A 23,160-nucleotide genomic window follows, 5' to 3' on the forward strand; every position below is an offset into this window, starting at 1 on the left:
CTGTACCTCTCTGAAAGGCGATCCGATTAACGGGACCTTTAAACGGAGGGCCCGGTGCAACCTGCTCACCGGAGTCATTTCACTGTTCATCAGAGCAGCAAGTTCCCTCAGCCAGGGACATCGATTTTCCTTCTTGGTGTGACAGCGTAACAATCACAAGTTTGTTCAAGAAGTTACCAGTCGTTCGTTATGACTTCTAACGGGTTTTGTTTGGCACTGAATGTTGTGCTTCTTCATCTGTCAGGGCAGGAGCCAAAGCAGAGGGTTTTTTTTTTTTGCAAAAACTACCAAACCGTGTTTCACAAAGCCAGAGGCAAAAGTTTACTGTAGATCAATTCAATAAAACAGATATGCTTTCTGGTGACTCTGACACCATTTTATGACAGCTGGTCCACAAAGCAAATTATTGTTTGCTCAACAATAATGTGACATTTTAAGCTGACATCTTCCTACGTGATGTTGTCGGTGCTTGAAGTCTCGCTAACTTTAAACTTTAACATGAGCTCAACACTCGATGTCCCACTACATGATCATGTAAACACTCAAAACTGTTTATTTGGCTAAAAGCACAAAGAATGAAAAACACTTAAAACACACAAACAGAAAGAAGGGCTGATATAGAGCAATTACTTTTTTATCTCCCATCCTAAAAAGCTAAACCTGAGAGCCATCCAACAAAACGTTTTCCAACTTTTCCACTTCTGGAGCAGCTTACAGGATAAAAACACACATTTTGAACTGAAAGCAGCATAAATGGTTAGATTTAACCAATCCAAACATTGGTATGGATTAAACCATTGGCTATTATGTGTTTTAAGACATCAGTTTGTCTTTTAGAAGAAACTTCAAAGTGATTTACAAATACGAAAAGCAAGTTAGAAGATTCAACATATATGAGGGACGTCATGGCTTGGTGGGAGAGTAATTGCTTACCATTTGGAAAACAACTACTTTCTCCAAGTGCAAGAGACATTTAACATCACGAAAATGGTACAGAAATGATAACAGGGTAAAAAAAAGGAGGACTAATCCTGAAATTTAATCTCAAAACCACTAACTTACGTAACTTTTTAAAGTAAACTACATTCATGTGTAGTTGTGGCCTGGTTATCTATTACTAATAGATCTTATGACTAAACTAAACTACCTAAAACACTGGGCATTCCTTACAGAGGCAAAGATTTCAATAAACAAAGTGTTTTAAATAAAGTTAGGCTAAAGTTGGTGGTGATTAGGATACAATAAAAATCTCTAAAAAGTCAGAAATGTGCATCAGGAGCTAAACGTGTTGGGCGGCATGTTCAAAATCTAAAGCTTGGACAGAAAGAGAAGAAGCTCGAGGTTTCACTCATTAAATAAATGAAGTAAATGGAGTAATCAAAATGAATTTGGTACCAATGCTAACTGTGTCATGGGTGTTATTCTGTACAGAGTTTAAGACAACCTAGCAGTTCACCAGGAAGAAAATCAGGACTATAAAACATCTAAAACCCCTCAGATCAATCTATAAAAGAGTAAACCACTTTAACCAAACAAAAAAGACAATGTGCCGTCTTTAATTAAAACCAGACTCCTAAAATACTAAAACTGGAACATGCACAGCACTAAATATTCACACGATTACCTCACAACTACAAGAAAAAGTCAGGCAGGCTGAACAAGAGCAGTTATATACTTCCTGTACTTATTTTAACGGTGAGGAAATACACAAATTTTCACAGAAAAACCCTTTGGTTTTAGGTCTCTGTTCATTATAAGCATCCATATATCTGTTTGTGATATGGAATGGTGCGTAAGAGACGCGCAGCTCCACGAACAGTCACAGCAAGATGAAATCACTAACAGAGCATAAAACCATCAATCGGCTCTCCCCGTCTCCTGTTTGCCAGTTTACACATCCCTCATTCCTCTACTTTGCGCCGCTCAGTCCTTCAGATGAAAGCAGAGGAAGCAGGAAACCCAAAGAGAGGAGGCGAGGTAGAAAGATCTTTCACAAACTAAACACGCATCTTTACTTTTAATTCAATTTGCAATATGAGAATACTCCACTGTGCAAACACTTCTGTAAATGACACATCACTGTATTCACCCCTTTGGTTTTCTCTCCCCCTCCTTGTTAAGGAGCACTGCAGAAATTAAAACACTCCCTAAAGTGTTTCTGCTGAGATCCTGAAGATGTTTGAGTAATCGCTGTAACAAACAGTTTCTGAAGAGAGAGTGTCTGGGAGTAAACCTCACCTCACACTGTTCCAGCCAAAACAGAAAACAGCTAAAACTCGTAAAAAGACGGGGTGTCCTCGTGTGTCTCTGGGTTGTTTTGAGAACAACGCTGAGTGACCCTGAGAGTGATTTCAGACGAATGCACGAGTATCAACGGTAGACGGTCAGATGAGGACTTTGTTCTGGTGATGAGTCACTGTTAACGGTCTGATTTTATTAAATCCTTGGTACTGAGTCTTGTTGTTCAATTATCCAAATAAAAACCTTTGAATCCATTTATGGGTCACAGGTAAATGGACAAAGAACAGAGGAGACAATAACAGCATTCTGGGCTTCAGTGTGTTGACCCAAACATGGGGACATTTGGACATGGGGACTGATTTTAGGACTTCCCACGAGCTTTGTCCTATTTTAGCCATTCGTATACTAAAAGATTCAGCTCATTCAGGAAATGGCTGCGATGACATTTGGTTTTTGTAGCTTATATAGTTCTCATATAATATTTAACTTTATTTACAAATATTTCCCATTAGAAATAAACAGATCCCTTCAATCCTTTCAAAAACATTTTGCTTCAACAAACTTTCAAATTTTTGCTTTCCTGTTGCTACTTTTCACTATCCTTCATTCTTTTTAGCTTTTAGCTAAGCTTTTGCTGCTTTTACTTAGAGTTTTGTTCATTTTAGCTTTATCAGCTTAGTTTTAACTTGAGCAAATCTCAGCATTCACACTGCATTTTTGGAAGAAAAATGCAGTTTCTCCATTGATGGGACTGCTTTTTAAACAACAAACCATATTAACGCTCAATTTTTAAAAATTTACAAATTCTCTCATTTTTCCTCCATTTTTCATGTCTATGAACAAAATCTGACCTTAAATGGTCTTATGCTCTTGTTTCATTCACAGCATTTGCCTTAGACAAAAACAAAAACACATTACATGAAGGAGCTGCATGTTAGCACGCTCTGACTGCTCTGGTTTCAGTAACGACCAGGCAGAAAAGAACCATGAACATAAACCGGTGTTTCCTCCAGACCCACCGTCCGGTTTGGTTCCCTGCTCCACCACACCTGATTCAAAGAAATAAATAACCTCAGCGGTGAACTCTTAAAGCATGCAGGCCAGTGGGTCCAGAGGATCAGGACTGAGAAACACCGAGATAAACACTGCTATTGTTCCAAACAACAACACAGGCCAGCAATCTCTGAATTGACTGCATATGAAAAACATTTTTAAAAAATTCAATCTCCACTAAATCACGGTATTCTAACCTCTGTGGGTCAGTGCTCTCATCAAACCCATGATGACTGCAGAACAAGTGGCTCCACTCGACTCAATACCAATTGAATTTCTTGAACTCATCTCCACCCCTACAGATTCTTTATAGCATTCATTACCGGATCCTCTGTGCAAATAAAATTGGCTCCTGTGAAAATGATCTAATCCAGAAATATGGGCCGGGTTTACAGCAGGTAATAGAATAGGAGTCAAACACTGTGCATAATTACCACAGTCATCAAGAACAGAGCTGTCCCCTACACTAATATCTTCACTTTTTTTAAATTTAGGACACTTAAATTCAATACACATAAGAAAACCAAAAGACATCATCTGTGTTTGTTATGTAACAGCAACGTAAACGACGTTTATCTCAAGTTCTGATGGAAACTTTTTAGTTACAGGAGTAAAAAATGACTGATTGAACATCTATTTCCAAATCCAAACAGTGGTTGCAAATAATAAAATAAAGCTAGACAAAAAGAGAGTTTAAAAAATAAACAACTGGCATTCTGTGAGACGTGAAACCATCCTCAGAGCTTCCAGGAAAAAGGAACCGAACAGAACTTCTCGTCATTCTCTGCTGCACGCTTTGGTTTGCTCGAGATTAAAACATTAAAGCTGCGGAAGAGGGGAATTCAGGTTTTCAGAGGAAAAAATAAAAAAGCAGCCTTTGGGAAATTATTAACACTCCTCAGAAGTGGTAATAAGCATGAGGAATGTGGTGATAATTTAAGGAGACCACATAATTATTTTCACAGAAGTCTTCAGTCAAAGGTTACAAACTCACCTTATAGAAGTTTATAGGACACGAGATCATAACCAGTAGTTCAATTTGAAACTTTTAAAACCACATAAAGTCACATTTTAAAGTGTTCTTTAAATGAGATGGGGTTTAGGAAGCAGATTTTGAATGAAAAATTTATAATTTATCAATATGCACCTTATCAATTTCATGACGCAGGTGAGAAGATGATGGCAGAACATAAAACAGCCATTTCTGCTGAGCGGCTGCAGACCAGTGCAGACTCTCTATAATGAGTCTCGTTCCCAAAAAACCCATCCTCACCACCGCCCCCCCCTCTCTCTCTCCAGGCTCTCACCCAGGTGACAGCTTGAGCTCCTCCTGTGCCCCCACGAGCCAAACGGAATTAAGGAAGAATTAAAAACTCAATGAGCCCAGTAATTAAATTTTAATGTACGACATAAAGCAAACCTGGCACCCCCTTAAAGCTATAGGCAGAAACTATAACTGCAACAGCAAACAGGAGTTCTTTTACTTCCTGCTGCCCACGTTGTGCTGTCCTGCATCAGAAATATTTAACATCTCCTTGGAATATGATACAAAGCAAAAATTACACAAAATATCTGTATAATATCCAGCAACATGAGCAGAACTGGAACGGAAAAACACAACTTTGCTTAGAAAATGTGTTTTTTCACAGCCTACATTCACCTACAGTTTGCTGAACTCCATGTTTGCTTCATGTGAGAAAAAAAGACACATTCTCAGCTGTAGAGACACATTCAATGATTATTTCCCCAAAAGTCTAATTAAAATCCATCCAGTGGTTCTTTAGGTATTTTGCTAACAGACAGACAAAGTTAACTCCAAGCACTGAAAGGCAAAGTTTTAAACAAATCTTGTGCAATCTGATCAATCTCAGCTCAAGATCTTTCAAACTGACTAAATTAAAGACATTTTTGTGTCTGACAAGGTAGATTGGCTCAGGCAGCCATCTTGAATTGGGTTGACTTTAAAAGGTTAATCATCATTTTTGCTAAACATATGAACACAGGCGCATACACACGGGCCAAAACATTGTTAGGTAGCATATAGAAAACAATGAAATGGATGAAAGTCAAGAAGTTGCTCAACATCCACGATGTCTCAAATCTGTTACCAACTAAAACCAGGACAAGAGCGACAAAAGCCGAAGTACGTCCAACGTAATGTTTGTCAGCAGTTTTTATAGAAACATAAAAGTGCAAATCATTTGTTGCCCTTGTCAAAAATAATGCATCCATCTTCACTAAATCCTGCTGTGCAAAGTGAAGCAGAGACAGTAAACAAAAACCGAAAGCAAAATTCACCACCATATATATATTCTTATCAGTGGCAGCACCTGGACAAAGTCAGCCAGTCTGGCAGTGCAAATAGAGCAACATTCGAAAAAAGTCATAAAAGCCTTCAGCTATTCTTTCAACCTTTCAGGCTCCCTGATGGTTTGCTAAAAAAGTAGACGTTGCCTCATTGTAGTTTAATCACAACCCCGAATGTCTGGAAGCATTTAAACTGCCTGCCTGAAAGTTAATAATATTTATTGGGTTTAAACAAAGACAAGCGGGGTTTAATCTGAAAATTTTAAACACGCCGTCCCAAACATTACGCTCACCTTCATCTCAATTTTCTGAACAGGCATCAACAAACAATCGTGTTTTGTTTTCACTGCTTTCTGGACAGTAATGTGTTTGTTTTTGCAATCTTCTATGACGGCGGGGTTTAGTCCTGGTCCTCGAGAGCCATTATCCTGCATGTTTTAGATGTTCCTCTAACTTGAGACACCTGATTTAAATAATCAGGTGATCAACAGACCTCTGCAGACATGGATGCCATTCTGCAGGTGTAATCAGGCGTACTGGAACAGAGAAACTGCTAAAATATGCAGGATAGTGGCTCTCGAGGACCAGGATTGGACGCAGATGAATGAATGACCCAGAATGTTCCTCTTTCACGGCGCTACCGGAACAAGAGCGACATACTAAAAGCAGCGGAGAGAAACTAACTCAAGAATCACTAATATCGATATCTGGATCCATCCGCACATCACTACGGCCATAGTCTGCGTAGGTAAACAAATATGGCGGAATCTGACAAGCATTGACTCTCAGAAAAGTGGAAATATAAGAGTTAATCTGCTGCTAAACGTGAAAGAAAGGAGAAAGGAGGAGTAAGACGGATGTCAAACATAAATATCAGGGATCAAGCAGGGCGGTGGAGAAGCATAAAGACGGAGCTCAAACTATGTTTTTTCTGCAGACGTTATGAGTGTAAACGTTTCACTCGTCACGGTGTCTGTGCGTCTGTGCACCCCTTGGAGACAAATAAAGTTTCTGAAATTGAATTGATAAATACTCATCAAAAACATCAGACTTGTTGACCTTTTTTCAGTCACTTCGGCTGCCTCTATTCTCAAATTTTGCTTCCAAATTTTTAATTTAGGGACGCGTTAACCATCGATAAGAGAGAAATACTGTTATTAGTTTTTTAGTGCCTTTAACTTAATGTTTGCATACTTCTAAATGAAGGTAAAAGCTGCTAAAATGTTTCTAAGATCAACTATAAAATCAAAAAGGTAAAAACATTTTTTAGCATCTGTGACTGTAGGTTGTGAGCAGACAGCAGAAAGTTACATAACGGTGGTGCAATCCTGAATTAGGCATATCTGCTAATCATCCATGCTGCTGCGTCCTCGTTTTGTACTCACTTTGACAGATTTGTCACTGATTTTCCCTTTCAGATGCATTAGATAACCGTTTTTAAAAATGCATGACACAGTAAGGACAAAAAAAAAACAAAGATGTAGCACATCTGAAATTATTTAGTGACAGGATCCTGTTTTACAAAGACAAAAAAAGCAAGGATTGCAATCTAAACAGCCCTTTACTTTAAGTCAGATCCATCTGTGAGTCGTTCTGGAAAACCATCAGGCACCAGCAGTTCCTGAATCTCGACAGTAGAGGGCAGCGAAAGACAGTTTAACACCAGAGCTGACAACAAACGGAGTTTAAAAAAAGGTCAAAAGGTCAGAGTGCCTACCAGCATTGACTATGGCATCCACCTCCAGGATGGTGATATCACCCTTGTAGAGAGAAACTTTATCACTCAGCCCCCCTCTGTCTGGGACCCCCTGTTCTTCCTCTTCTTCTTTGTCAGTGGCTGAAATAAGTGAGAAAATATTGCATTCATTTAAGAAAAATCCTTAATTTACAGGGTTGTCACTAAATAAATACGCATAATATCTGTACATCTTGGTTCTACGTCTTTATTCTTTAAGATCTTCTCTATAAAACAACCAACCTCCTGTTATTTATTTTTATTATTACAGTTACTCTTATAACTTTATATTCCTTAGCAGAAAGACAAATGAGGCAAAGAGTTTGGCTGTTATCTTAGTGGGATCGGTCACGCAGTCGTTAAATCATAACTATAATAAAATTAGATGACCCCGTCAGAAAGTTTACATTCCTGACTGTCTGTTGGGTTTATCGTAGATGAGTAACTTTATTTTCTCAGATGGTTGAGCTCCACGTTCGTCTTGAGAAAACCTGGTGGATTCCACAAGTTTATGGGATGTTTGAGAACTTCTTAGAGAGATTTAATGATGGTGGGATCCACGCCCGAATGATGTCCCATCTTGACCCAAACTGGTTGTTAAAATTCAATGAAATTATCTTTTTTCCCATATTTACAGTAATTCATTTTATGTGGTGCAACTTTTCTACATATTAGAGTTGCCTAATTTTTCCACGCTGAGGAGAGGGACCAGGAACGCTGAGAAATGACACCTGAGGGAGTAAAATCATCCCGGCCAACGTAGGGAAGAAACTTTTAGACTCATTTCTAGAGTTTAAAACCTGTTCGTCTTATATCTTTAGAGGCAGCTGTGTGCAAAGCAAAATAAATTTATTAAAAGCTAAAATCTGAACTGAGAGCAGCCAAACCCAGTTCAGTCCTGAATCCTTTCCTCCCTCTTTATTTAACAACATTCACCTTTATAGTCAACATATTAGTCCGTAAATCAGCGTCTTAAAGACTGCATGACATGAATGAACTCGTTCCTGTTTTCTACCTTCAGTAAATTTAAAGTAAAAATTCAATTTAAAAGGAGAAAAAGAAGCTTTGAAGGGTATTTGCCTTTACAAATACAACTAAAAGTTTTGCTTCCTCTTTTCTCTCATTTCACATGTGAATATCTTTATTATAATAAACATTACAACTGCATATACCAAATGCAATAGTAAAAAATATGTAATTTTCCATGCATGCCCTATAGGCAGCTTTTAAAGTTAAAGTTCTTCAGTCTGAGGAGCTGCAGACAAACTCGGCCTTATAAGCAGAAGATTCATTTAGTGAATCAACCTGTTGGTTGTGACGCCCAAAACTAGTTGTTCACATGCAAAAGAGGACCGATCCTTAGGGCCCTAATGGCTGTTTGCTGTTCACAGAGAGCTGAGTGATAGGACAGTTGGACACGGAGGTCTCCGGCTTCCTTTAATCCTGTCTCTGAAACATGTGCACATCTTCATCCCTGAAAGAGTGGCCACTGGCTGGCAGTAAACCACAGATGCCTGGCCTGATGTTGGCCCATTCTTTTGGCCAGCGGCTGCTTTGCCCCCCCCCCCGCCCGATGTGTAACTGATCACAGTCCTCCTGCTGCTTAACAGCAAACGCAGTGTTACTGTTTGTGCTCAGGGACCGGATCTTTGGGACGAAGAACCCGTCCACAGGACCCGACGTATCCTTCATAACCTTGGACAGTTCCCCACAATATTCATGTAATCATCGGTTTAATTCCGAATCCACGTTTCCCAGCAGGAACGGTTCCGTTTTGCAGGCCGCCTGCATGAAATCTCTCCAAACGCTGAATCTATTTGTGATCATTTCAGAAGTCTTCACCAGACGCTCTTTGGAGTATTGACGATGTTCTGTTTTGGGATATTGGCACATAATGTTTAAGATTTTTATTTATTATTAGGCGAAATGAGGACGCAGCAGTTTGCTACTGAAGTGGCTCCTCATCGTAAACCTTGAAAGAGTTTCACCACTTTTTTATTTTGCAGCAAATCTTTATTTCAGTTCAACCAGTTCGAGGGGTTTTCCATTGAATTCAGAGCAATCTCCTTGACAGATTAGACTCTGAACACAAGAAACTGGCATTTTTTAAATCTTTAAATTACTTCTTAATGTAATTTTCCAGCTCAGGTCCTTTTTAAATCGCTGATATTTTGAAGACTCGTAGCTCAGGAGCAACAGAGCCGGTTCAGCTCAGAGTGAGATGTGAAGAAGTCTCAACAGACCTCGGAAACTCATTCACTCTTTCATTAATTCATTCATTTATTTATTTCCTGTCACCATTTTATCTTGTTAAACGCTACAGGGTAGGAGTTGTGGATCATAGATTTACCAATTTATTAGGCTGCTCTGGTTATTGATTTAAAAAAAAGGTAAATATATTTAAGTTTAAATTGTTTGCTGTATTTTCCATGATTGTCTTATTTATGTGAATTAAGTTCACTAATTCACTGAAGCACTTTGTTGGGTCCCTGAAGTGAGAAATCCTGTTCAACTTCATTTCCCTGCTCATGTAAAATTTACTTTAAGGACCAGACTGAACAATTTAATCTGACAAAACTAATCGAGCATCAAGTGAAATGTGCAGAAGTGACAAGATTTTACAAAATTACACAAAATAACATGAATTTGCTCGCAGTATTTGAGCTGATCCAACGTAATATATGATTAACTCTGTTTATTTTATAAAAAATGAGTAAAACTGAAAGATTAATCAAGTCCACTAAATTATAATTTAACATGTTAGGATTACCTGCTATATTAGATTTTTTTTTTTTTAGGTAACCAATGCTGCTCTGTCACATTTTACCTCTTCAAAATATTCAGTTCCTTATTATTGCAATAAGGAGAAAAAAATCAGTCATTTATCTGCAAACTGCTTTTAGCTGGGTCTGTTTTCCAGCACAAAGAGCTTCTTAAATTTGCTTGGTCTCTGTAAAAAAATAGTTTACCATCCATTATCCAATCCTAAAAAACACAGAACGCCTCTCTTACGCGTGTTTTCTTCCCTCCAGGTTGGGATTTCTTCCAGAGGTTTGAAATCTCGATATTCCTTGCGTCTCTCCTCCTGAGTGAGTCGAAGAAGTCGTTCTGTGGAAGGAAACAACCAGAAATTTATTTAAATAAACAAATAAAAGAGGTGACATAGGAGTCATAGGTGTGTAATATCCATTTCCAGATTACATTAAAAACGCATTTTTTGCCAGATAATCATTTATTTCCTCTTAGTTAAGATCCAGTTAGTGTTCCAGTGCCTTTCTTTTCTTATTTATTTATTCTAAATGACCTCCAGCCATGTCAACAACAGATGAAGGTCTTATCTAGATGAATGTTTAGTCTGAAGCTCCTCCACTTCTCTGCTCAGACACCTCTCTGCTTTCTGAAAACCTGAACCTTAAACAGCTAATTCTGCTTCATGCAGCTGAACTCTTTGCTGAGAAACACTTGTATGACTACTTACCACTCAAGTCTGGGTCTAAAAGGCAGTGAATAATCTTGGAGTGGTTTCTCAGCCGCAGGCACCTGAGAGTTTGTGATTATTTCATTTAGGCTCACCGGCTGCTTGGACTTATTTGCGCTTGCAGTTGTTAACTTGTCCAGCTTTTTATTAAGCAGACTACATTAGTTTCTGAACTCAGTCATGTTGACTAAGCTACACAGAGTTTGGAGCCTGAATTGTTTCTGATCACTAGTTGGTGACTCAAAATTTGAGAAAAAAGGTGAATCAATCTCACCGAATTCCATTTGTTTCCAACCAAGCCACCAGTGAGCCATGCTGCCACGTTTTGCATAACTACTTTTGGGAAATCATGGCCTAGTTTCATTTGTTTTCATGTTAAAACTATATTTTAGGCCATGCACATTATTTCGTTCCCTCCTCTTCCTGCTTTGTAATCACCCTGGCAGCCGCCCTCGTGTTTATGATTTCATCTACTGGAGTACTTTTGAAATGACCCTGGACACTGGCAGCTGTGGCCTCGGATGTTTTCTGTCCCACGCAGGTGTTAAAATACAGCTTTAGTGCTCCTGAGTTGCGGAAACTAAATTGAGAAGGGTTCAAGACGCCTGCAACAACTCTGCAGCTATTTTAAGAAGAAAATTACCACACAAATTTGAACCGTGTTCAAAATTCAAGCCACGAGGCTGCAAAAGTCTCTATGACACTTGAGGCTACAAGGAGGTCGGAGGTCACAAAGGTGCAGGACTTCAAGGACGTCGGGTCGACTGTCCAGGAAAACAGGGAGTGTGGTAAAGAGTCCAGACAGGATGGAGTGGATGGAGGAAAGTTTCAGGAGTGATTTGTGACAAAAGGGTGGCAGCAAAGGTCAGAGGTCAAAGGAAAGGTTTACAGACTGTGGAGAGAGCAGCCATGTTGTCTGGTTTGGAGACAGAACAGGAAGTGGCAGAGCTGAAGATGTTGAGGTTCTCCTTGGGAGGGACGAGGATGGACAGGATTAGGAATGAGGTCCTCAGAGGTCCAGCACAGGTTGAAGGACTGGGAGATAAAGACTGAGACGGTTTGGACATGTGCAGAGGACGGACAGAAGGATGTTAGAGACAAAGAGGACACATATGGATGCAGTTAGAGAGGACAGAAAACAGAGTTAGATGGAGGAGGACGACTCGCTGTGGAGCCCCCTGACAAGGGAAGAGACAAAAAAAGGAGAAGATGATTCTTAGCTGAAACTAGCTGTGAGTGTGCAGACTTATAAGACAGAGACAGATGTCTTGTCCACAGTGAGCCTCCCTACTGATAATGGGCTCCAGCTAGGCTAACATGGCTACCAATAAGTGATAAAAAAATAAGAGGAGTACTATAAACAGATTGAACAGCTGGTTAAACCATTCTTTATGATCCAACTGCTCTGCATGGAGCCATTATAACAAACTCAGCTGTTAATCAACCTCTGCTTGTTGTGTCTCTGTTTAATCCCGTCCTTTTATTTATCACCGGAGTCTTCAGAGCAGCATCAAGTTGTTACCGTTTCATCAGACGGCACAGGATGTTCTGCAAAAGTGGCATTACCCTAATTATGCGTTTAGCTGTGAAATCATTGCCATATAAATGCACACGAAACAGCGTGGACTTCGAAAACATACCATCTGTAAAGCCTTTTAAATGGCATCGACATTAAATTACCAATCACAGGAACTCGCTTTCTAAAAGAACTACGGCTAAGCTCCACCTCAAATAAAAGCATGCAACATAAAAAGTAAAGTCTGACCTTATTTTTATAAGAAATACAGAAATGTGGGAACATCTCACAGCCAGTCAGGCTTACACTAAAAGGTATTACTGCAGTGGGGGGTATCGGTTATATCCCTAATGTATTTTCTCTTGCCTACTTGTGTTATTCCCAAAGCTGCTTTTATTCTACATGAATGAATAAAACGGCATCTGAACATAGCAAAGCTCTGCATTAAAGCACTTTATCACTGGGCTGAACTATTAGTCAGTAAGGAATTCAAAGCAGGAGTGTTAGCTCTAAATCCGTTTTATTATATAAAAAGGCACATGTGAGCTTCTTGCACTCAAGTTCTGAATGGGAAGCCAAACCGCTGTAATGATATGGATATCCCTGAACCTGATAGTACGAATGAAATGAAAAGAAATGGCGCCAAATTACATTTGACTTTATTGTTGTTGCCTATTTTCTCATTTTGTTTCAGGAAAGTCCCTTCCTTTAACACAGTCTAAAAAGTCATATAAACATAAAAACGACCAGTTTAAAGGGGACTTCACTGGTTTATTTTTAATGTTTCTATAGTTTGCAGATTTAACCAACCTATAATCTACCTCAGTTTCCAAACCTTTAAGTTTCTGACCCACGGAAACTCGTGACCCCATCTATTGCTGGTTGAAGTGGAAAACATTGCTAATAAATCAACTTAACAAGAATATAATGACTTCTCAGACAGCCTCAACTACTATTATAGTATTTTAAGTCAATTTATATTGTTTAATCAGGTTTTTAAATGACAATGATGACAAAAATGTGCTATTAGCAATCACCACTTCTCTTGTTTCATGACTCCAGCTTTAGCCGCATGCTAACCTCGTTTAAAATATTATTTATAACCATAAGAAGGCTTTATATTTAAGAATTCCCCTTACATTTTGACTTACCTTGATTATGTCTCAAGGCAGGGGTGTCCAAACTTCATCCCAGCCGAGGGCCAATCTCCGTTCATGTTTATTGAAATAAGATTTAACCTGAGCTCGGTTTTCAGACACAATATGTCAAAATATAACCCCCCCAAGCTATACATATAACTGATAAAATAAAAATAAGTTTTCATCTTTATAGGGAAACCTGCAGTAAACTAACATTTTCAGTCCTGATTTAAACGAACCAACAATTTCAGAAGGCATCAAACTCGGAGATGACTAAAAAAAAAAATTAAAAACTTACAGTGACTTTCACGGCTTCAAAGTTGGCAAACTGCCACAAGAAGTCTGCGTGAACTGTGCTCAATCTGTCACAGATTGGCAGGCCAGTTCGAATATATTTAAAATATAATTTTGTAAACGGGATTAAATGGTAAAAAGGTCCATTTTGGGCCTCGAGCTCAACACGTTTCTTAAGGTAAGGACACAGACAGGGACTTACACTACTCATTTAGAATATAAAAGCTGATTTCTTTTATTTATTTATTAGTTCTGCTGCAAAATATTAATGTTTTGGTTTAGGGGAAAGAAAAAAAACAGTTGCAAAACTATAAGATAAAAACAACTTACAGTTCATTTATCAGTATGTTTATAATTATTGCTAATAAATAAGGTCAGAGTTTGATGTCATCTGATGATTACTGCAATGGCAACGAATTATTTTCCTGATATTTTACTTTACCTTGACCAGTTTTAAACACCGACTCAGTAACAGCAAACACGGCTGCAGAGACTCCATATAGTCGGGGCTAATTAGTGGGATTAGTTACACCTGTGTGGCACACCTGAAGAGTCATTAACTTAATCAATTAAGGAAAATAGCATCTTCTAACTCATTTTAACAGTCAACAGGTCCAACTTCTGAGTCTCTGACCAAAAGGTGTATGGAGAGAAAACATATTACACAACTTTACTGTTTGTGACACACAAGTGGGGTTTGTTCTGCAGCCTGACAATTAAATTAAAAGGCACATTTCACCTCTTTTTTTATTATTAAACGTGCAGCAGAGAGTTTGGCAACAAGAAGGGCACCATGCAGCTGCAAGCCTGCATGGACCCATATTGAACTGCTGCTTCTGCGCACAGGTGGAAAAAGCAGGAAATGTTTTGCTGAAAATAAAAGACGCCTAAAACATGAGCTGAATAAACAGGAAGCGCTGAATGCGTTGTGTTGGTGCGAATGTCAAACATTACGGGAGGCGCAACAGTAACATCTGCACAGACCCCGTATGGGTGACAGAATATAGCCCAGAAAATAAGTTATCAAGGCAATAAGCAGCAAAGAAAGTGTCTGCCAGTATCCGTGCATGGTTAGGATTTCTGCTGTGTGAGCCATGGATATCATCCCCTTATTCCTCCCCCAAAACAACCCTTACCTTTTTCAGTCTTCCAGTCCTTTTTCTTCTTGCTCATGCTGCCGGAGTAATAAGACTTCGAATGGTTGTTTTTTGACTGTGACAACCCCAGGCTCACAGTAAAGAGAGTCCCGAGGAGAAAATAAATCCAGAAACGTAAAGTGAAACAGCCTCTGGACGGTCGTCTCACCTGTGAAGCTGTCAAATTTCTATGGACCTCAGGGCCGCTCAGACTAGCTTGACTGCGCCGTAAATTCTGTGTACGGGTCGGCGCCTTCCGATTGGCTGACGGGAACACGAAAGTCAACGTCTGATTGGTCCACCGGAGCTGTCAATCATAGAGTGTTCGCGCAACCGAACCTAACTTCACTCTGCATAAAGATTTCATTTAGAACTAAAAGTTTGCTTAAAATTGTTTTTTTTAATTAGTTTTTCTCTATAAATTTTTATTTTAAACAAGTAAAATAAACAAGGCTTTAAATTAATATATCAAAATGACTGTAAAGCTGTGTAACTGAGCTGTTATGTGTTACTTTTAGTCCTAATTAAACCCTTGAAATATAGTAAAGACAAAGTCCATGTCACAAAATGTCATTTAAATAGTTATATTATATTATTGTTCAGTGTTGGTCTGCATTTTGAGTTAAATTTGATTCCAAGTCAAATGTTACAAGCCTACAGAGTATTTATTTGCATGTAATGTTGACTACCAAATTACCAGGCAGCCTACTTCTGATGCATGGCTTTACATGATTATCATCAAAACCTTTCATTTGGACATGTAACAGCCTGTGGAAGAGCATGAGCTGATGTGCTGTTGTCATTAATTTGAAGCTAGAATATTTCTTGAGAAATTTTAAGGAATTGGCAAAGCAGCTACTGCCCAAAACTCCAACATCAATTTTGACATTTTGATATGTGAACTGTACAAGAAATGTGAACAGAAACAAGATGAAAATAAATGTTGAAGGCTGCTGCCAGTGGCTCATTATGATCACCATGGTAACCGCATACCCACGTCTCTCACTCCCAGAAGTTAAAGAGAGGCTGACAAAAACACAGCTGGAAAAGTGAGCCTCAAACAGTCGCTGTGCAAAAACTATGAGTCAGATCTTAGAAATTCTTAAACTGTGAGCTGCAGAAGACTCTGGTGGTCGTGCATATGGTTCCTTATGTTTCTTAAAGGTTTTATGTAGGAGATATGACAAATTAAAAGCACCCTTCGTTTTCAGTTTCGAAGAGAATATTTTGAACTGAAATATAACTGAAGTGTATTGAAGCTTCGGTGTGAACTCTGGGAGTATTTGAGAGAAAACCTCATGTCCTACAGCGGTGAGAGACACATTTGATGAAAGAAGAGAAAAATGCCTTTGTTTTGATGTATAATTTGTATACGTAGCAAAAAAAGGATGTGGGAGTAAGAATCAAGTCATCGTCATCAAGTCTCAGTTGAAGATTTCATGGAAAAATCTCCAAACATCCTAAAAATTAAACTGCAATTGTGTAGAAAACATAAAATACATCAAAACCCCAGTTCAAAGATGCAAAGTCCAACTTTCTGTGACCCATTTGGACTTTGAATGATGCTTCTATTGTGAAGTATGCCTGAGCTCCAGAGCTCCAGAGAGGGCTGGGTTTTCTCATGTGTTTTACCAAAGTCCCATTGATTCCCATTGGTGCTTTCAGCCTAGTTTTTTGTAGATTTTGTCTACATCATATGACATTCCACGACCAAAAGCCATGGCACACTATTCTTGATCAAACTGCACATTTTGATGTATAAATTACGTGTTTTATTTCAAAGCTGCGAGGTGAAATACACAATGAAATTCTTTAATGGAATAGGAAAAAAGGATGCTTTAATGCTTATGCATCTTCTCCCTTAATAAAGAGGGGTGGTGCTGTTCATTACTTAGTAGATAATGTGACTAAGACCAAAAGATTCTGCAAGATGAGGAATTTAACAACATAAATGTTTATTTTTTTCTAATAAGATTAGCTTGGCTCGTTTCACCAGAGAACTTTAAATGATAATAACAGATATAAATGTGTGGCATTATGTCCATCTATGGGGCAGGGAGCTGTTTCTCCCAGGTTAGTAAGTCAGAGTCTGGTTCCAGAGACCACCGTCTGTCATCTGTTGTGTTGTCCAGACCCATCTGCTCCTGAAACATTATCAGAGAGTGGAAAATTTCTTTCTGCTCTGAACCTCATCCAAATTTTTATCTTGAAACACATCCAGGTTTCAAGCAGAATTAGTTATTGTAAATTTAAAAAAAACAACAACAAATGGAGAAATGTTTTAATTAATACAATAATATCAGTATGAAGCTGGAGCTCCTGCTCAGTTTGTAATGGCTAAATCTGAAAGTTGGATCACAAAATGCCTTCCACCCATCTGACAAAACAAATCTTTATCACATTGAGCAGCTGGACGTTTAGAGTTGGAACTGCAAAATATTCAGCTTCTGAAACTGGTGTAAAAATGTCTCATTTGTCCTCAAAATATAAGCTTTCACTTTGGCCTTTGTTTATTTATGCAATAATTAAACGCCACATCTGTTTCTTTTCCACCTTACAGATCTGACCATTTTAAATAAAAACAAGAAAGCTTTGCATATTTCTTTGGTATACATAGGGGATAAAAAGAGATTTGATTGAAGAGGCGGGGATGTGCTGTTCGATTAAAACCACTAGGTGTCAACGTTGCATCATTCTAAGCAGAAGGCTGGGAGCCAGATTTAAGACTATCAGCAGTCTTTCAAATCCCTTTTTAACTTAGATAATAAAAAAAGAAACACATTGTTAGATTATAGACTTTTTCTTTCTTTCTTTCTCTTCCATTTCCATGATTTTCTGCAGCATTACAACATAGAGAAGTAAAGAATTGTGTCAAATGCAGCAACAAACACACTTTCAACCAGAGTAATGATCTATTAAGTTTAAAAAATACTATTAAATGTTAATTTTTGGTTCCTAAGTTTGAGTAGTATTTTACATTTTCAGCTATGAACACTTTTGTTCTCCTGTTTTTAACATGTCTTTTTTTGCAGTCTACTTCTGCACACTTTGGGCTGTTTTAGTCATTTACTGTATATAGCAAAACATTCAGCTCATTCAGGAGATGGGTGCTGTAAATGTTGTGTTTTGTAACGTTTATACTTTTCATAATATTTAACTTTATTTGCAAAGCTCTCATCAATTCCCTCTAAAACATTCCCTCTTCAGGGCACTTGCTCTGATTTTATCTGGGCTACTTTTAGCTACTGTTCTGCTATGTTTAGCTTCTAGCTCGCATTTTTGCTGCTTTTGGCTTTCTTTCAGCAGATTTCAGCAGTCGCTCAGGCAGCACTCTGCATTCGCGCTGCATTTTCTCTACTTTTTGTTGTCGTTTTAACACGCCGTGATGTAAAAATAAATGCATACAGCAGCCAGAATTCAATAAAAGCTGTTTATAATCGTCTGATTTTCGTTGCCTTCGTTGTTCAACAGGTCCTGCACGGCGGAGACGACCAGGGAAAACAAAAGGATAAATGTCAAAGCGGATCATCCCACCGAACGCTTGACTCTGCAGGGCAATGTGTACTCCAAAACCAGAGGAGGATCTATTTGTGTAAGTTTGCGTAGGCTGTTGTTATTGTCATGGTTACAAGGAGATTAAGGCAGCGGCTGCACCTACAAGTCACTTACAAGAACGCTGCCTGGTCTAAGATGCAGCTGGCTTAATGTGAATGTCTTTCATTTCTCTTAGCAAAACAAAAGTAATTATCTGCAATTATCTCTCACCTAATTTGAGCTTCAGGAATTACAGCAATAAAATTGAGCAATTCTGTGGGTCCTAATGTCAACATCCACAGTCTCGTTTTTAATTTTTTTTCGTCCTGTTTGATTTGTTTCCTCTGAAGGCTTCACATCATCACATATCTGGTACAAAATCAAACATACAAAAACACATTTATGTCATCCATCAGTGTTTACACAATACTTCAACTTCAGGGGGGGTCTTAAAAGAGTTCCAGTGCTCCTTGGAAAGTGTTTGGATCTGGCTTTATTTTGATCAACTTTACATCATTTTTAAAAATCTGGCTAACACCAATAGATAAGTAAAGCAGGAAATATATTTTATTAAAAAAAAAAACTCATATAAGGTTTGACAATATGTTTCTATGGAACACAAACAAAGAAATTTAACCAAAGTGGGGAATTTTTTTTTTACATAGAACTGAAATAATAATGGATAAATTACTTTTAATTATCATTCGCTGCCTGTTAGCGAAATATCTCACGAACCACTGAGCAGATTGTAATGAAACGATCAGAAACTAATCACCGGATTTTGGTCCACAACTGATACAGTTTTGGCGTCAACCCAATGTAAGATGGCTGCCACAGACTCAAAAATGGCCATAACTAAACCAATGTTTCAAAAATTGAGCTAAAATTTGGCGTGGCAGTAGCTGAGAGTCATCCACAACACATACACTGAGCACTAACACATCACATTTCATCTTTGTTAAATGCAAAGTTATTCTTTGATATGCTTCCTGGTTGTAATCCCTGCAGGATGTCTTTTCTCTAACCATGAAAACACAACAGTGCCGTAGTTTTTCCATCCCTCTCAATCAAGCGTTTGTCTTGTGTCCTGTAATATATTACGCTCATCTTTTGCACAGATGTGAACGCCAGCTCCTATTCGCAATCAGAAATAGTCCAAAACGCTCACGAAGTTGATATTTTTGTGCCTGTATGGATTTAATCTGGCACCCATCTGCAGTTTCTATGCTTGTTTAACTTTACAACAAAAAGGAAGAGAAGCTGCTAATGTTCCCAAGTATTCATTTGCTTTAACAAGAGTTTCATTCATAATTTTCACATGTTTGTAAGATATGTTTCTGGCACTTTTCTTTTTAAATCACAGTTAGCTGAATTAGTCATTAGCCTGCACAGTGATGTCCTCGTGCGAATGAAGTGGTTCACTTTGTTTAGTCTACGTCGTCAGAATGGGTTTGAGGTTGGATTAAAAAGCACCACACTGTGAGGATTATTTTCCTTAAGGATTCTTGTGGGTTCCAGCTTTGGCAAAATATGTAGCAACTACTCCCTGTGTTTGTTTTTCTTCATTTAATAAAACCCCCATCCAGCGTGTCTCTTCACAGCAGAGCGTACCTGCTCTCCTCCCGCTCCGAGCAGCAGGAATTTCTTCTTCATCGCCGGGTGAACCCAAGTTCAGTGGATTTAGTGCAGATTGATGTTTAGATGTACAAAGCATGCATGCTGGGTTTCAGGTTTTATGCTCATACAGAGGAGATCTGACACCTCGTGTCTTTCATGCAGCACAATATGTGTTTTACGGCTGGATTTTATGTTTTAATTCCTTTGTGTTTTGAACAAAAGACGAGTCAGAACGTTGTAGATCTCCTCAGCTGTATCGTTCTTCTGAAAACAGGACGTGTTCCTATTTACTATGCAACAATTCCTAGAGCTGCTCGTGCAAATTTAAATATACTCTGCCTGTCAGATTTTCCACATTAAAGAGCTTAAATTCTTGACCTCTACTTTTCTGTTTTTGGTCAAGGAAAAGTGATAAGTTCAGGTAAGACTGTCTGTAAAAATCTGCCTATTTAGGGAAATATTGTTATTATAACTTGCTGCCAAAGAGTAAAGGCACACAATGTTGTTGTTGCCCATGTGTGCTTGTGTGTCTGTCTGTTAGCAAAATATCTCATGAACCATTGGACGATTTTTAATGAACCTTGGAGAAAATCATCATTGAGTGAATTAACTTTAAGGATAACTGACCTTAAGACACAAAAATAGCTATAACTCAGACAATTTTACAATTATTGGAATAAAATTTGACGTGGTAGTAGCTGACAGTCATTCATAACACATAATTTGAGGTTTTTTTTACAACTCTGTTAGCGAAACATCTTATGAACCACTGGATGAATCTTAATAAAACTTTCAAAAAGTAATGAATGAATGAACATCTATAAGTGAATACATTTTGAAGTGCATTCAACTCAAGATGGTTGCCACAGCTAATCCACGTTAGTCAACACATTAAAATGCCTATAACTCGGTCAGTTTTATGAATATAGAGCTAAAATTTGACGTGCTGAGAGTCATTCACAACGCGTACTTTGAGTGCGACATGTTGTGTGATTACGCAGCTGATCTTAGTTTAAAACTTTGTCATGAAAGGCGGCAGACAATATGCATTCCTTCGAGAAATGCTTGGCCTTTAATTCAAGATGAATTCCGTTTTGAAGGTATTTTACAGTTCGACCAGTTTTTGCAAAAGTGAAAAAACAAAGAAAAAGCGGAGAAAGCGACAGATTAATCACGTCTCCAGTCTGTGTGGTCGAGCACATCAAATAAAACTGGAAGGACCTTCCCTCTGCACACCAATAATAACAGCCTGAAGAAGTTTCCACAGAGATTTGATGGTATGCAATACTAATGCCACCCCCTGAAGGCCTGCTGGCCCCTCCTGGGCCCTCTGCAGCCTGGTCTCAGGCCCCTCTTTACATTAATTGGTCAACAGCACCCTTTCATCTCTGTTGACTTGATCCAAAGCAAACACTGCACATTATGATAGAAGCAGGGGCTCTTACATTTCCTCAACGCCCTCCCTTCCTTCGAAGCTTAAAACGTTCTGGTGGGGGAGAAATGGAGATACCGGAAGAAAAAGAAAAAAGGAGGTCCACTTTCACTTATTTAGACCTCTGGGGGAAGATAAAGTAATCTTCCCTTTCTGAAAGCAGAAGAACTCAGTGCTCCAAGAATTTAAGTACCGTTAAACTGAAACTGATATGGCCTACATGTTCAAAAATAAAGCCAAACAGTAGAGTTTAACAGTTCAACTGAGTCTGTTTTTATAATTCTCCAAGGTAAAGGTAAAGTTTTAATCTAGCCAAGCTCTGTGGTAACTCACAAAACAACAAGTGCATTGAAATACTCAGTGGATGCTTTCAGTGACACAAATAACTTCACACTGAAAAGTCACATTTGTCTTTTCGATCTGGAGAAGGAAAACTCAGAAAACGGTACAGAGAAGAGACCTCTGTTCCAGGATGTTCTGAAATTCACTTTATTTGTGTCCACAGAGAAGCAACAAAACAAATGTATGAAACAAAACAAAAAATGAGGTGACAAAATGACAGAAGGAAAACAAAAAATATAACGTGGAAAGAAAATCTATCTTCTACACAAACACAAAGATGCACACCCCTCACACAGAAAAAATAAAACACAGAGAAAGAAAGATTTTTGAGGCTCTGGAGGAGACTTAAAACTGTGTTCTCCGACACACTGTGTTGGGGGTGCTGCAGGAATATGGGGTGTCAAGGTCGCTTTTAAGGGCTATCCGGTGCCTGAATAACCAAAGGAAAGAGCTTGGCACAAAATTGAGGTCATTGTCGGTGAGGGTTTGGTTCCACCAGAACTCTGCCTGGTCCCTGATCGAGTTTGCGGTGTTCATGGACAGGATCTCCATGCACAGTTGTGGAAAGGTGGGTGTCTGGTTCGTGAGGTGGCTGGGATGAGAGTCAGCTCCTCAAAGTCGGAGGCCATGGTTCTCAACCGGAAAAAGGTAGGACGCTCTCTCCAGGTCAGGGGTGAGTCTTTTCCCCAAGCAGAGGAGTTTTGCTTGGATGGAACAGGAGATTCATTGATGGTCAGATCAGATCCTCATCTGCTGTGATGAAGAAGGAGCTGAGCCAAAAGGGTAAAAAGTCACGATTCACTGGTCCACCTATGTTCCAACACTCAGCTATGGTCATGAGGTATGGTTCACAACCAAAAAACAAGATCCTGGATACAAGTGGCTGAATTTGGAAGCTCTGTTAAGTGGCGGGGAGCTCAGACTAGAGCCACTGCTCGTCTGCATCAAAGAAGTCAGATGGGGTGGTTTTCGGCATCTAATCAGGATGCCTCCCGGGCACCTCCCTGTTGAGGTTCTCTCTGTCACAACTTGCTGGAAGGGTGATATACTGTATCTTCTGTAGCCTGCGAAAAACTTGGGATGCCCCATAAAGAGCCGTTCTAACTGTGAACGTTTTTGATCAACAATTTCACAAAATCTGCTCCAACATATTCTGAATTCATGCTCACTAAGAATGACACTTTATGGCACATTTTGTTAAAGTTGCACAACTGTTGTCAGCTACTGTTCAGAAGTCACAATAACTGACATATTTGGTTTAGTTAGTAGCTAATTGTCATTAATTTAAACTAATACAAAATAAATGAAGGTTCATTTTAATGAAGTCTAATAACAT

General features: G+C 38.8%; 1 protein-coding gene across 4 annotated transcripts in view; it reads right to left on the reverse strand.

The window, feature by feature from the left end:
• Window positions 1–15,122, reverse strand: part of macrod2 (mono-ADP ribosylhydrolase 2) — a 403,284-nt gene extending 388,162 nt beyond the window's left edge. For all 4 annotated transcript variants that reach the window (XM_025005187.2, XM_017412992.3, XM_017412994.3 and 1 more), the window contains exons 1-3: window positions 14,900–15,122; window positions 10,349–10,444; window positions 7,319–7,438 (exon numbers count right to left, since the gene is read on the reverse strand). In XM_025005187.2, the coding sequence (XP_024860955.1) occupies window positions 7,319–7,438; window positions 10,349–10,444; window positions 14,900–14,936 (253 nt within the window). In that variant the 5' untranslated portion in view covers window positions 14,937–15,122. The remainder of the gene's footprint in view (window positions 1–7,318; window positions 7,439–10,348; window positions 10,445–14,899) is intronic.
• Between the last annotated feature and the right edge of the window lie 8,038 nt (window positions 15,123–23,160).

Source organism: Kryptolebias marmoratus, linkage group LG22 (genome assembly GCF_001649575.2).
Source record: "Kryptolebias marmoratus isolate JLee-2015 linkage group LG22, ASM164957v2, whole genome shotgun sequence".
Lineage (NCBI taxonomy): Eukaryota > Metazoa > Chordata > Actinopteri > Cyprinodontiformes > Rivulidae > Kryptolebias > Kryptolebias marmoratus.